The following is a 15730-nucleotide window of genomic DNA, read 5'->3' on the forward strand; positions in this document are numbered from 1 at the left end:
GTCTCCACTTCGTGTCCGTCCTCACTGAGGGAGCCGAGCAGATGCCTTTGCCCCTGCAGGTCCCCCATGTCCCCTCACCTGGGGCGCGCTTCACACGCCAGGCCCCTTTCACAGCTCACCACACAGGCAGAGACTGGAGGGTGCTCAGGACCCCGAGTGACTGCGGACGTGGGCACAGAGGGGCCTCTGAGGGTGCCTGGTCGCATCTGAGCAGCTACAGGATCTCCCATGGAGACACCCCGGGGTGGGTGCCCAGTGAGTGGGTGCTGTGTGTGTGGCATGGCCACTGGTGAGGGCCCCCTGGGGCTCTGGGGCACACAGCAGAGCCAGCCTCTTGTCACTACGTGCTTCCCCTGTGTGCAGGGAGAGGTTGGAGGCACGCGCCCGTCTTGTCTGGAAGCCAGGTGTTGGGACGCGTCCTGACGACGGCCCTGCCCACTTCCTGACGGGGCACCTGAGGGTCGTCGGTGGCCGAGCAAGGGGCTCCTCCCGAGCGGGTCGGGGGCCGCGGAAGCACAGCGCAGCCTGCCCTGCCTGCAATTGAGGGGCGATTGGGACTCCCACCGCCTCTACCAAAGCCTGTGCCCCTGAGGTCTGTCGAGAGCGCGGCTTCCTCCCTGGCGGTTCCGAGGCCGCTGGGCCTCACTTGGTCCTTTCTGGGCCCCAAGTGTGTATGTTGGGGGAACAGGAGCCTGGCAGGGCCGTGCTGAGGGCTCAGCAGTGGGGGCTGCGGGGTTGGTGCTCCAGGGCGGGAGAGCTGCCCGGCTCCTGCCAGGTGTCGAGAGGGCCTCAGCTCTCCCAGGCACTGTCTCCCCTCCCAGGGCCACAGCGGCTGGTGTTGAGTGTGGGTATGAGCTGTGGCTCCGGGTCCCGAGCGTCCCCCCCGACGTGGCTTCCTGGTCTGCGTCTCTGTCCTCTCCCAGTGAGAGTTGATTTTTGTGTTAATAACTGAGGTGTGACGCTCGGGCAGTACCCGCTAGCTGTGTAACTCACACAGCTCGGTGCCTTTAGCTCTTCACGAGGCCGTGGCTCCATCCGTGCCGTCTGATAGAGGAAACTTTCATCCTCACGGCGAGAAGGGATGGATTTGTTTTCCTCGTGAAGTCGGTGGCATTTGCTTTTCAGGTTCCGCTTGGTGGCCTCCAGCCTCTTGTCCTCAGCGAGGGTTTTGGCGGCTCCCTCTCCGAGGTCTGAGTGTCCCCACTCGCTTGTCTGGAAAGGGGCCGGAGCTCTGGGGCTCGCAGCGAGAGTGGGCGCGACGTCTTTTCCTGACGCGGCATCGGGGTGTCTCAGCTGCCTGGACACCTGCCTGCGGGGGTAGCACAGACCCTATAGGCAGCGGCTCGGCCCCCAGCACCCGCCCCCCTTTTAATGCCACCCTGGGTCCCCCAGCACCGGCCCAACCTTTAATGCTACCCTGGGTCCCCACACCCCTGGCTACACATTGCGGCTCCCACGACCCTTGTTTGGGTCCACGGTCCTCCAGCAGGACTCTCAGAACTGGGGAGTGAGACTTTGTTCCCTGCTGTTGTAAAGGGCATAACCTGGGAGAAGCCAGGCGGACAGAAGCCCCCACCCGTGTCCAGGGCCCCACGTAGGGGTCTGGAGCTCCCCTGTCCTCCCTAAGTGCCAGTCCTGACCCTCCCACAGCAGAGGGTCTTCCCGCAGGGGCTTGTAGGAAGAAAAGGCGTCCTGCTGCTTAGGAGATAGGTGCGTCCGGGACCTGGGGCCTTCTCGCCCTCAGCCCACGGGAAGACCCCCTGGACGGCGCCTGCCCCTTCCTCGCTCCCCACCCCGCTTCTGCACGCACTCCCCCAAGATGGCCCCATGTCCTGCTGCTTTCTGGCAGGGGAGAGCTGAGGCCTGTGTGTCCAGGACGCTGCCTCTTGCGCAGTCTCCATCCCTAGTCGAGAAAGGCAGGCAGTGTGGCGCGAGCAGGCTGGCCTCGGGCAGGGGTGCCTCTTGGGCAGTGTCCCCTCGGGATGTTTGCCGTATGGGATCTCACAGCCGGCTCTGACGGTCTGTGTGTGTGTGTCTGTGTACTTGCATGTGGTTGTGCTTTCTTGCGGGATGGAGAATCTAACAGTAGGCGGGGTACGGTGGCTAACAACTGTGATCCCAGCACTTTGGGAGGCTGAGGCGGGCGGATCACTTGAGGTCGGGAGTTTGAGACCAGCCTGGCCAACGTGGCGAAACCTTGTCTCTACCAAAAATACAAAAAATTAGCCGGGCGTGGTGGTGCATGCCTGTAATCACAGCTTACTTGGGAGGCTGAGGCAGGAGAATCACTTGAAACCGGGAGGCGGAGGCTGCAGTGAGCCGAGATCGCACCACTGCACTCCAGCCTGGGCGACAGAGCGAGACTCTGTGTCAAAACAGAACAAAACAAAATGCAGGCACAGACATTTCAGTGCCCCCCTCCTGCGGGCGCCCCCCTTCCTGCGGACGCCCCCCTTCCTGCGGGCGCCCCCCTTCCTGCGGGCGCCCCCCTCCCTGCGGACGCCCCCTCCCTGCGGACGCCCGCTCCCTGCGGGTGCCGCGAGGGTTTCCAGAAGAAGGAGAGTGTTCCCATGCTGGCAGCTCATCCAGGTGTGGGCCGGTGTGCGTCGGGGCATGGGCGGGGGGAGGCGCTGGGCTCCAGTTTATCTCCTGTGGATGCATCACTCCTCCATGGTGGTTCTCTGTGCAAGTCCCCCTGTCCGCCCCGTTGGCAGCCGCAGTGGAAGGACAGATGGATGGACGGGCTGTGACCGGGACAGCCCAATGTGACCCCAGCCCCAGCTGTCACGGTTGTGGCATTCTCGCTGTTCCCTGTGGCTCTCGTGGCTGTGGAGGGGCGTGGATGGGGCGGTCCCTGCGGTCAGAACCTGGCCGTGTCGGGTTGAGGACTTGAGCCCAGCTCAGTCGTCAGAGCCGCTGCTCATTCCCCCACACAGAGGCGTTGGATGGGGCTGCCTTGGGTGTCCCTCTTGGCTGGGGTGCACGCGTCACCCCGATTCTCCAGCCCATGCTGAGGAGCCTCGCGGGCAGTGCCCAGCAGTCTATACTCCAGGCCATTGCTGTCCATTTCTCCAGAAGGCCCTGCTGGTGGGGGATCCCAGGACAGTGGAGCCTGGGAGGGGCCCCAGCGTTGGCCGTGAGGTGTGGAGGTGCTGTCTGGAACTAGGGGTGCCCCGAAGCAGGATGGCGCCCAGTCCCTGTGCTGGAAGACATGAGCTGCGGTGGGGGGTGGGGGCTGCGTCTCACGGATCCCTCTCCCAGGGCACACGAGGAGATTCCTCCCCCAAAACGCCCAGGAAGGAAGTTAAATTTTAATATGGGTCTGGTTTAGAGAAACTAGGTTAGCCGTGCGTGGGTGTTTCTGGATGTTTGGGCAGTAAAGAGAGTTGGTAACTTAAGAAATCTGCTGGCCACTAAGCAGGGGTGAGGGGTACTGACTGCCGTCCCTTCTTCAGCTATGCCACTCGGTCCCATCGGTGTCCCCGGCCACCTCCCTCGTGTCCAGCACCAACACAGCGCTGCAGCTGTGACTCAGTCCAGTGGAGAAAACTCACATCCAAAACTAAACAAGGAGTCAGCCAAAAAAATGCAAATTAAAAGCACACCCCAGCCAGGTGCAGTGGCTCACGCCTGGAATCCCAGCACTTTGGGAGGCTGAGGCGGGTGGATCATGAGGTGAGGAGTTCAAGACGATCCTGGCCAAGATGGTGAAACGCCGTGTCTACTAAAGATACAAAAATTAGCCCGACGTGGTGGCGGGCGCCTGTAGTCCCAGCTACTCAGGCGGCTGAGGCAGAGAATTGCACGAACTTGGGAGGCGGAGGTTGCAGTGAGCCGAGATTGTGCCACTGCGCTCTAGCCTGGAGCTGAGATCGTGCCACTGCGCTCTAGCCTGGAGCTGAGATCGTGCCACTGCGCTCTAGCCTGGAGCTGAGATCGTGCCACTGCGCTCTAGCCTGGAGCTGAGATGGTGCCACTGCGCTCTAGCCTGGAGCTGAGATCGTGCCACTGCGCTCTAGCCTGGGCAAAAGAGGAAGACTCCATGTAAAAAAGAAAAAGGCACATCCCCGGCATGGCCGTGCACAGGAGTGGGGTCACCACAGCTCACGCCTGTAATCCCAGCACTTTGGGAGGCTGAGGAGGGAAGATTGAGCCCAGGAGTTTGAGACCAGCCTGGGTAACATAGCAAGATCCCATCTCTACAAAAAAAAAAAAAAAAAAAAACCAGACATGGGGGTCCATGCCTGTGGTCCCAGCTACTCGGGAGGCTGAGGCAAGATTGCTTGAGCCTGGGAGACAGGTCGCAGTGAGCTGAGATCGTACCACTGTGCTCCAGCCTGGGCGCCAGAGCCATACCCTGTCTGAAACCAAAATCCAACGCACACAGAAGAGTCGGGGTGGGTGTGTGGGAGTCAGACCCTCGGGAGCGGCAGGTCGAGTGTAACTCGGCGCAGCCACAGTGGAGATGGCCTGGCGGCTCCTCAAACACACACAGAGCTCCCATCTGATCCAGCAACCCACGGCCACACAGAAGCCGTGCGCAGATACAGCAGCGGACTCCAGCAGCCGGGCGGTGGCCACAGCCCAGATGGCCATCAGCAGAGGAGGAGACATAGTGCAGCCTTCCATGCACTGGGACACAACCCAGCCACGAAAGGAAGAAGCTCTGACTCGGGCCACGGCGTGCATGCACCGCGAGGACGCCAGGCTCCACGAGAGACGCCAGACACAGAAGGACACGCCGTATGTTGTCCCATTTCTGTGAAATGTCCAGGGCAGGCCCATCCACAGAGACAGGGAATAACATGGTGCTTTATTATAAATTTTTCACGAAAATAAAATATACAGTACTCTCTTGTGAGTTTATTGTAGCCCATTGATTTTTTCTTTTTCTTTTTTTTTTTTTTTTTGAGACGGAGTCTCGCTCTGTCACCCAGGCTGGAGTGCAGTGGCCGGATCTCGGCTCACTGCAAGCTCCGCCTCCCGGGTTCCCGCCATTCTCCTGCCTCAGCCTCCCGAGTAGCTGGGACTACAGGCGCCCGCCACCTCGCCCGGCTAGTTTTTTTCTATTTTTTAGTAGAGACGGGGTTTCACGGTGTTAGCCAGGATGGTCTCGATCTCCTGACATCGTGATCCGCCCGTCTCGGCCTCCCAAAGTGCTGGGATTACAGGCTTGAGCCACCGTGCCCGGCCTCTTTTTTTTTTTTTTTGAGACGGATTCTTGCTCTGTCACCCAAGCTCTACCTCCCAGGTTCACGCTGTTCTCCTGCCTCAACCTCCCAAGTAACTGGGACTACAGGTGCCCACCACCATGCCTGGCTAATTTTTTTGTATTTTTAGTAGAGACAGAGTTTTATTTTTATTTTTATTTTTATTTTTTGAGACGGAGTCTCGCTCTGTCGCCCGCGCTGGAGTGCAGTGGCCGGATCTCAGCTCACTGCAAGCTCCGCCTCCCGGGTTCACGCCATTCTCCTGCCTCAGCCTCCCGAGTAGCTGGGACTACAGGTGCTCGCCACCTCGCCCGGCTAGGTTTTTGTATTTTTTTTTTTTTTAGTAGAGATGGGGTTTCACCATGTTAGCCAGGATAGTCTCGATCTCCTGACCTCGTGATCCGCCCGCCTTGGCCTCCCAAAGTGCTGGGATTACAGGCGTGAGCCACTGCGCCGGCGAGACAGAGTTTTACTGTGTTAGCCAGGATAGTCTCGATCTCCTGACCTTGTGATCCACCCATCTCAGCCTCCCAAAGTGCTGGGATGACAGGCGTGAGCCACCGTGCCCGGCCTCTTTTGTTTATTTGAGGCAGTGTCTCACTCTGACACCCAGACTGGAGTGCAGTGTTGCGATCATGGCTCATTGCAACCTCTGCCTCCCAGGTTCAAGTGATTCTCCTGCCCCAGCCTCCTGAGTAGCTGGAATTAACAGGCATGCGCCACCACGCCCAGCTAATGTTTGTATTTTTAGTACAGTTGGGGTTTCACCATGTTGGCCAAGCTGGTCTCAAACTCCTGACCTCAAGTGATCCCCACACCTTGGCCTCCCAAAATGCTGGGATTGCAAGTGTGAGCCCGTGGCCAGCCTCTACAAATCTTCTTTTTTTTTTTTTTGAGACGGGGTCTCGTTCTGTCGCCCAGACTGGAGTGCGGTGTTGTGATCTCGGCTCACTGCAAGCTCCGCCTCCCGGGTTCACAGCATTCTCCTGCCTCAGCCTCCCGAGTAGCTGGGACTACAGGCGCCGCCACCACACCCAGGTAATTTTTTTTTTTGTATTTTAGTAGAGACAGGGTTTCACCGTGTTAGCCAGGATGGTCTTGATCTCCTGACCTCGTGATCTGCCTGTCTCGGCCTCCCAAAGTGCTGGGATTATAGGCGTGAGCCACCGCACCTGGCCTTTTTTTTTTTTTTTTTTTTTTTTTTTTTTTTTTTTAATTTTGAGACAAAATCATCTTGCTCTGTTGCCCAGGCTGGAGTGCAGTGGCATGATCTTGTCTCACTAAAACCTCCACCTCCCAGGTTAATGCCATTCTCCTGCCTCAGCCTCCCAAGTAGCTGGGATTTCAGGTGCCTGCCACCACGCCCAACTAATTTTTGTATTTTTAGTAGAGTTGGGGTTTCACCAGGTTGGCCAGGCTGATCTCGAACTCCTGGATCAGGTGATCCCAAAGTGCTGGTCCTTGGCCTCCCAAAGTGCTGGGATTATAGGCATGAGCCACTGCACCTAGCCTACAAAAAACTGTTTAAAAATTAGCTGGGCGTGGTGGTGTGTGTTTGTAGTTCCAGCTACTCTGGAGGCTGAGGTGGGAGGATGGCTTGAGCCCAGGAGGTTGAGGCTGCAGCAAGCTGTGATTGCGCCATGGTACTTCAGCCTGGGTGACAGATTGAGACCCTGTGTCAAAAAAAAAACACCCAAGTTCAAGGTGAAAAGCGTGAAGTCCGGCTGGAGAGGCATCAGCCAGCATTCAGACGATCTAGCCAGGATCACTGATGGAGGTGGCTACGATAAGCAGACTTTCAGTGTAGAAGCAGCAGCCGTCTGCCGGAAGAAGATGTCACCCAGGACTTTCCTCGCGTGGGAGAAGCGGTTCCCTGGCTTCCAAGGAGAGGCCCACCCTCTTCACCCTCTTGTTAGGGGCTAATGCAGCTGGTGACTTTAAGGTGACGCCAGGGCTTTTTACCATTCCACAAATCCTAGGACCCATGAGAATGATGCTAAATCTATTCTGAGCTCTGTAAATAGAACAACAGAGCCTGGGTGACAGCACATCTGTTTAGCACCTGGCTTACGGAATATTTGGAGCCCACTTTTGAGACCTATTGCTCAAGAAAAGTTTCTTTCAAAATATGACTGCTCACGGACAGTGCACCTGGTCACTCAAGAGCACTGGTGGAGACGCACAAGATCAGTGTTTCTGGCCGGGCGTGGTGGCTCACGCCTGTAATCCCAGCACTTTGGGAGGCCGAGGCGGGCGGATCACGAGGTCAGGAGATCGAGACCATCCTGACTAACACGGTGAAACCCCGTCTCTACTAAAACTACAGAAAATTAGCCGGACGTGGTGGCGGGCGCCTGTAGTCCCAGCTGCTCAGGAGGCTGAGGCAGGAGAATGGCGGGAACCCAGGAGGCGGAGCTTGCAGTGAGCCGAGACCATGCCACTGCACTTCAGCCTGGGCGACAGAGCGAGACTCTGTCTCAAAAAAAAAAAAAAAAATCAGTGTTTCCATTCCTGCTAGCGCAACATCCAGCCTGTGGCCCGTGGATCAATGAATCATTCATTGACTTGGAAATCAGGATGACTCCTTGACATGCCATCCATTCATTTATTTATGAACGACACGGTGCTGCTCTGTCACCCAGGCTGGAGTGCAGTGGCATGATCTCGGCTCACTGCATCCTCCGCCTCCCGGGTTGAAGCAATTGTCCTCCCTCAGCCTCCCGAGTAGCTCGGGCTATAGGCACGTGCCACCACGCCCAGCTAATTTTTATATTTTTGTGTAGGGGGGTGGTTTCGCCATGTTCCCCAGGCTGGTCTTGAACTCCTGAGTTCAAAGCAGTCTGCCCACCTCAGCCTCCCAAAGTGCTGGGACTACAGGCATGAGCCACAGTGCCCGGCCAAGTCTCACTGTTTTTGAGGCAAGGTCTCACTGTGTCGCCCAGGCTGCAGTGGAGAAGCAGAATCACAGCTCACTGTAGCCTCTACCTCCCAGGCCCAAGCGATCCTCTCACCTCAGTCTCCTAAGTAGCTAGGACTACAGGTGTACACCACCATGCCTGGCTAATTTTGATTTTATTTTTGTAGAGATAGGGGTCTCCCTGTGTTGCTTGCCCAGGCTGGTCTTGAACTCCTGGCCTCAAGCAGTCCACTTGGGTCAGCCTCCCAAAGTATTGGGGTTACAGGCAGTAGCCACCGCACCCGCCCACAACTCTCATTATTGAGAAATACATTTGTAAGACTCTGGGTGCTTGTAGGTGCCGTGGAGAGCAATCACTCTGATGGAGCTGGGGAAATTGAGTAAATTGAAACCCCCGGAAAGGATTTGCCATTCTAGAGACCGTGCAGGACACGTGTGATCCATGGGAGGAGGTCAAATGGCAGGATTCGTGGAAGTTTGGAGGAAGTTGATCCCAGGCCTGAAGGATCACTGTGAGGGTTCAGGACTTCCATGGAGGAGGAACTGCAGAGGTTTTAGAAGCAGGAAGACAGCTAGAATGAGAGGAACTTGGAGATGTGACTGCAGTGCTGCCATCTCACAAGAAACTTTCACACGTGAGGAGTTGCCTCTTTTTTTTTTTTTTTTTTGAGACGGAGTCTTGCTCTGTCATCCAGGCTGGAGTGCAGTGGCCGGATCTCAGCTCACTGCAAGCTCCGCCTCCTGGGTTTACGCCATTCTCCTGCCTCAGCCTCCCGAGTAGCTGGGACTACAGGCGCCCGCCACCTCGCCCGGCTATTTTTTTGTATTTTTTAGTAGAGACGGGGTTTCACCGTGTTAGCCGGGATCGTCTCTCGATCTCCTGACCTCGTGATCCGCCCGTCTCGGCCTCCCAAAGTGCTGGGATTACAGGCTTGAGCCACCGCGCCCGGCCGCCTCTTTTTTTTTGAGACGGAGTCTTGCTCTGTCACCCAGGCTGGAGTGCAGTGGCGCGATCTCGGCTCCCTGCCAGCTCCACCTCCCGGGTTCACGCCATTCTCCTGCCTCAGCCTCCCTAGTAGCCGGGACTACAGGCGCCCGGCACCGCACCTGGCTAATTTTTTGTATTTTTAGTAGAGACGGGGTTTCACCATGTTGGTCAGCCAGGTCTCGATCTCCTGACCTCGTGATCTGCCCGCCTCGGCCTCCCGAAGTGCTGGGATTACAGGCGTGAGCCACCGCGCCCAGCCGAGGCGTTGCCTCTTGAGGGTGAGCAGGGGAGTTGCTTCAGCTGCTCTGTAGTCCCAGTGAAGGTTCCGTGAACCTGGTGGAAATGAGGACAGAGGACTTGGAATAGCTCGGAACCTCAGTTGACGAAGCCGCGGCTGGGTCGAGAGGACCGACTGCAGTTTTGAAAGACGTTCTGCTGTGGGTGATAAATGCTATCAGACGGCATCACGCCCCACAAAGAAATCTTTGATGAAAGGAAGAGTCAGTTGCTGCGGCCGACTTTTTTGTGGTCATAGTTTAAGAAGTTGCCCTCGCCTCCGGCAGCCGCTGCCCCGATGAGTCAGCCGGCGTCCACGTCGAGGCAAGACCCTCCTCCAGGGAGATTAGGGCGCACTCACAGTCCGACGATCGTTAGCGTTGTTTAGCGGTAAAGTATTTTTATTTCTCTATTATTTAGTTAAGATGGGGTCTCGCTGTATCACCCGGGCTGGAGTGCAGTGGTACGATCATGGCTCCCTACAGCCTCCGCCTCCTGGGCTCAAGCGATCCTGCCGCCTCAGTCTCCCGACTAGCTGGCACCACAGGCTTGCGGCACCATGCCCCACTTAATTAAAGTGTGTCCGCATACCGTGGTACACTGTGAACGTAACTTTTGTGCGCACCAGGAAACGAAAACATCTGAGTGGCTATTGCCGTGTGGAACCCCAAGGCACGCTTGCGATCACCTCAGGGTGTTTCTCGTACCAGAACACGGTTGCCACGTGCAGTGGGGCAGTGCTTGTGACGCTGGTGCCTTTGTTTCTGTTGTGGCTTATTCAGCTGGGAGTTCCTGTCCTAACATTTTCGGCGATGGCTGTGCACCCGTGGCCCCTCCTCACCTGCCTCCCTCAGGCCCCGCCATACCCTTCTCAGCTCCGCTCTGCACTGAAGGGGCTGGGTGGGACCCACCCTGGCATTGTCACAGCCCCGAGTGGTGTCCAGCCTGCCCCGCTCCACCAGTGGCTACTGGAGAACGACCCGAGCCTGGGTCAGGCCGTGGGGATTCCTGCAGCAGCTTACGGCTCGCTGGGGCCTCCTGCTCTCCGGTCCACTCTCCCCACTTTCAGTGTCCCCTGGCCGCCATGGGCAGGGGCAGCTCTGTGGCTTCCGTGTCCCTGCCTCAGGTCTGCCTGCTGTCGTCTGCCTCCCTCCCTCTTTCTCAGAGCAGCCCTGGGCCTGGAGATGGGGACTGTTGTGTGGCCCTTCTGTGTCTGGGGGTGGGACTGACCCCTGGCTTCAGGATCCTCAGGGCCTCTCCCCGGGATGGGCAGTCATGCCCTCCCAGCAGTACGTTCTCCCACCTGTGCCACCCACCCACCCATCTCGCTTCACAGAAAGGCCCCTGAGCCCTACCCTGTTAGTCTCTAGGCAGCCACGCCGAGACCTCTGGCCTCTAATGTCATGTGGCACGTGCTTCCCAGCCGCGTTCTGGGCACGGACAGTGCTTGTCGTGTCCCGGCCTTCAGAGCTCCTTCCAGCCCGGCAGCCCCCTGGCTGCGTCCTCTGTGGCCTCCGCCCCGTGTCCTCGCCGGCGCTCACCTGTGCCTCTGTTTCTCCACAGCTGTGAGCCGTGAGCTTTGAGGCGGTGGGACCTGTCAACAGAATGTCTCCTGCCCCCGAGAGCCACCCCAAGGCCACTGAGATGAGCACCGCGGCCTGGCCGGCCCCAGTGCCTGCGTCTCAGTAGCCGGGAGCCGCGGGCCCACGCCCGCCCGCCAGCCGCGGTGATGTTCTAGCCACAGAGGAGCCAAGACCTCAGGTTTCCAGAGACTTGGGATTTGCACGGCAGCAGAGCCACCGTGGAGAGGCCAGGGTATCACAAACTTATGGATTTTGACAAGAAAGGAGGGAAAGGGGAGACAGAGGAGGGCCGGAGAATGTCCAAGGCCGGCGGGGGCCGGAGCAGCCACGGCATCCGGAGCTCGGGGACCAGCTCGGGGGTCCTGATGGTGGGCCCCAACTTCCGCGTCGGCAAGAAGATCGGCTGCGGCAACTTCGGGGAGCTCCGCCTAGGTGAGGCCCTGCTCGTGGCTGATGGGGTGGGAGGCTGCTGGCAGGGCCGCACGGGGTCACCGGAGCCTCCAGTGGGGCCGCACGGGGTCACCGGAGCCTCCAGTGGGGCCGCACGGGGTCACCAGAGCCTCCAGTGGGGCCACCCCGGGTCACGGGATCCTCCGGCGGGGCCACACGGGGTCACCGGAGCCTCCGGCGAGGCCACCCCGGGTCACTGGCATGTGTTGAATCATCGGTCCATCGTGGTATGAGTGTCACTTCCCTTCGAGGAAGCCCCATGGGGACAGTGGGTTTCTGGCCCTGTCTCCTTTTCGGGAAACAATTCAGTTGGGAGGCAGGTGGCCCAGAGCAGGCCAGGCCATGCCGCAAGGAGTCCGAGTATTAAGTCATGAATGACTTCCACAGCCCATGTCCGTGCTGGGCAAAGCCCTGGCCTTAACCGCAGGCGCCAGCACGGAGCCAGCGTCGGGTGACTGGAGTGACTGTTCTGTGGTGATGACGCTGCTGTGTGCCACTCCCAGCTTCACCGTGTAAAACGCCGCACCAGGCCCACCTGGCTCCATGCCTTCTGCTCACACTGACCTCTCCCGGGTTGCGATCTGATTGCCCGGGCAGGCGTGAGGAGCAGGGCTGAGGACTGAGCCTGTTACTGGCCAGGGGCGCCTTCCCTTGGGTGGGGGTGCCTGAAGATGACCACCAGGCCTGGGGGAGCTCTGAGCACGTTTGGGGCCAGTCGCAGTTCGTGATTAGCTGTGCCAGGCAGCCGGGTCATCCCCAGAAATATTAAATTCATTCCTGGTGCTGCTGGCTGTACGGCCAACGCCTGAGCTCCTGCGGGAGGGCATTTGGCGTCTGTTTCTGGGGTTGTCCGGAAGACCCAAGTGCACCCCCGGTCAATGTCTGTCGTGGTGGGAGTCGGGGTCTCTGGGAAAGGGCGCAGGATGGGCAGGTCTGGGAGGCCACGGCAGTGGATCAGCCTCACGTGGGCACCCACGGCAGGCAGTACTGGAATCCGGCCCCTCGGCCCAATGAGGTTGTCAGATGAGGGAAACTGAGGCCCAGGCAGTGGGTATGTTGTGGTTGCACCTTCAAGAGTGGCCGCCCAGGGGTGCAGGAGCATGGGCAGTAGCCACCTGGACCCCAGGCATGTTTTGTGACCCCGCTTCCCACCTCCTGCCTCAGTTTACCCACCTGTTAAATAGGGATGAATGGTAGTTGCCACTGTTCAGAAGTGGGTTCAGCAGGCAGTTACGTGGCAGAAGTGTGTGTCCTGAGTCAAGCAGCTTCTCCCAGGCGAGCGCAGCTGTCGGGGTCACTGTTGGCTGCCTCAGTGTTCCCATTGGCTGCACCCGGGGCCCCAGGAGGCCCGTTTGAGACCCCATCCCGAACCAGATTCCACCCCAGCCCTTGGGGAGGCTGCTGGGATTCCACTCTTTTGCGCAGAGGCTGGGCTTGGGCCTCACTGCCTGTCTGATGGCCTGTGGCTCGGGAGGCCCCGGGCTCCGTTTCTCAGCCAAGAGAGTGAGCTTTTCCCGACGGTAGCTGTGGCCTCCCAACCCTGTGTGTGTGCGCACATACTCAGACACACGTGCAGACACATACAGATGTGTACACACATGCCCACACACGTACATGTGCACACTAAAGCACATGCACACAGGCACGCACAGCCACAACCATGTGCACACAGGCACATCTGCACACACACACCTGGCACAGCCCTGTGACCTGCAGCCTGCGGGATATGGCTTTTGGGGACCCAGATGACTGTGTGGGTCCTGTCCTTGAGCGGTGGTTGCAGGCCGCTGAACAGTGCAGGTCCCCGTAGGCAGGTGAGAGGTGAGAGTGACACATGGGTGATGCCAGCTTGCCAGCTTTTTTTTTTTTTTTTTGAGACGGAGTCTTGCTCTGTCGCCCAGGCTGGAGTGCAGTGGCGCGATCTCGGCTCACTGCAAGGTCTGCCTCCCGGGTTCACGCCATTCTCCTGCCTCAGCCTCCCAAGTAGCTGGGACTACAGGTGCCCACCACCGCACCCGGCTAATTTTTTGTATTTTTAGTAGAGACGGGGTTTTGCTGTGTTAGCCAGGATGGTCTTGATCTCCTGACCTCATGATCTGCCCGCCTCAGCCTCCCAAAGTGCTGGGATTACAGGCGTGAGCCAACGCGCCTGGCCATTTTTTCTATTTTTAGTAGACATGGGGTTTCACCATGTTGGACAGGCTGGTCTCGAACGCCTGACCTCATGTGATCCACCTGTCTTGGCCTCCCAAAGCGGTGTTACACACGTGAGCTACTGCACCTGGCCTGCTTTGTTTTTTTGAGACAGAGTCTTGCTCTGCCCAGGCTGGAGTGCAATGGCGCAATCTCAGCTCACTGCAACCTCCACCTCCTAGGTTCAAGCAATTCTCCTGCCTCAGCTTCCCAAGTAGCTGGGATTACAGGTGCACCCCACCACACCCAACTAATTTTTTGTATTTTTAGTAGAGACGGGGTTTCACCATGTTGGGCAGGCTGGTCTCAAACTCCTGACCTTAGGTGATCCGCCTACCTTGGCCTCTGAAAGTGCTGGGATTACAGGCGTGAACCACCATGCCTGGCTGACCCCGGAAGTTTTGGACTGGCCCAGCCTTGCTCTCATTCTTGGGTTCTGTTTCTGCGTGTGACGCAAGTGCTTGGCGCTGTCTGCAGGTCCCTCGGCCCTGGCTGTTTTCCCTCAGTCTCTATTCTCCTGGTGTCAGGCTGTGCGGCTGCTGCTGCTTGCTGTAAGTTTACTCTTTTTCTACAGCCTCCAACCCTGGAAGTCCATGCGGTGCATCTTTGATCGCTTAGTGGCATTTTTCAGTTCCGTATGATTCTCCATTCGATCTCAGCTGAGATTTCCCATGTGCACATTGATTTTGGCCATCTTTTCCTTTACATCTTTGAACATGTTTGTGCTGTTTCTTAGTCCATTTTGTGCTGCTATAACAGAATACCATAGACTGGGTCATTTTATTTTATTTTTTTATTTTATTTATTTATTTATTTTTTGAGATGGATTCTTGCTCTGTCGCCCAGGCTGGAGTGCAGTGGCCGGATCTCAGCTCACTGCAAGCTCCGCCTCCCGGGTTTACGCCATTCTCCTACCTCAGCCTCCCGAGTAGCTGGGACTACAGGCGCCCACCACCTCGCCCGGCTAGTTTTTTGTATTTTTAGTAGAGACGGGATTTCACCGTATTAGCCAGGATGGTCTTGATCTCCTGACCTCGTGATCTGCCCGTCTCGGCCTCCCAAAGTGCTGGGATTACAGGCTTGAGCCACCGCGCCCGGCCTTTTAAAATTTTTTTTGAGATGGAGTCTTGCTCTGTTGCCCAGGCTAGAGTGCAGTGGTACGATCTTGACTCACCACAACCTCTGCCTCCCGGGTTCAAGTGATTCTCCTGCCTCAGCCTCCCAAGTAGCTGGGATTACAGGCGCACACCACCATTCCCAGCTAATTTTTGTATTTTTAGTAGAGATGGGGTTTCACTGTGTTGGCCAGGCTGGTCTGGAACTCCTGACCTTGTGATCCGCCTGCCTCGGCCTCCCAAAGTGCTGGGATTACAGGTGTGAGCCACCGCACCTGACTGGGTCATTTATAGTGAACAGAAATTGACAGACTCAGTGTTCTGGAGGCTGGCAGTCTTCAGATTGAGGATGGCGTCTGGCAAGGACCTTCTTGCTGTGTCATCCCGTGGTGGAAGGCAGGAGGGCAAGGACCGGAGGGGGCTGGATTTGCCCTTTAATCAGGAGCCCGCTCGCATGCTGATGGCATTCATCCATCCACCAGGGCAGTGACCCAGCCCCAACAGTGCTGGATTGGGGACCCAGTTCCCAACACATGACCCTTGGGGGGGTGCATCAAAGACACAGCACTGTGTGGAATGACGTCTGTGCTGCTGCTGACTTTCTCGCTTGTCACGGTCGCACCCCCTTCATTCACCTGTGGGACAGCCTCAGTGGGTGTGGCCGTGGTGTGTGCCATGAGGTGTGGAGGGTGCGGTCTCCCAGCTTGAGCACTGGGTTTGTCCCTGTGGCTCACCTTGTTTCTGTCAGGGTTGGTTTCAGTGTTGCTGGGGCAGGGCCGAGGGTAAACATGAGTGACTCCAAGGCCAGGAAGCTCTGCGCCAAGCTGTGGACCTTTTGGGTTCTCAGCTGAAGTCAGAGAATCCAGGGAGGACCCCGCGCTCCGGCTGTTGGAGGTGTAGCATCCTCCCGCCTGTGTGTCCCCCGGAACCTCCTGAGCCTCTCTGGAGCTGTTCTCTGCCAGGCCCCATGGGGTCTCCTGCCCTCTGCGTGCACCGCG

The 15730-nt window shown here is 57.9% G+C and overlaps 1 protein-coding gene across 3 annotated transcripts in view; it reads left to right on the forward strand.

The window, feature by feature from the left end:
* CSNK1G2 (casein kinase 1 gamma 2) overlaps positions 1-15730 on the forward strand; it is a 36908-nt gene that overhangs the window by 14385 nt on the left and 6793 nt on the right. For all 3 annotated transcript variants that reach the window (XR_010583225.2, XM_065535128.2, XM_005587440.4), the window contains exon 2: positions 10955-11406. Coding sequence is in view for 2 of the 3 variants with exons in the window: in XM_065535128.2 (XP_065391200.1) it covers positions 11220-11406 (187 nt within the window). In the remaining variant the exon portion in view is untranslated. The remainder of the gene's footprint in view (positions 1-10954; positions 11407-15730) is intronic.

Source organism: Macaca fascicularis, chromosome 19, assembly GCF_037993035.2.
Source record: "Macaca fascicularis isolate 582-1 chromosome 19, T2T-MFA8v1.1".
Taxonomy (NCBI): Eukaryota; Metazoa; Chordata; class Mammalia; order Primates; family Cercopithecidae; genus Macaca; species Macaca fascicularis.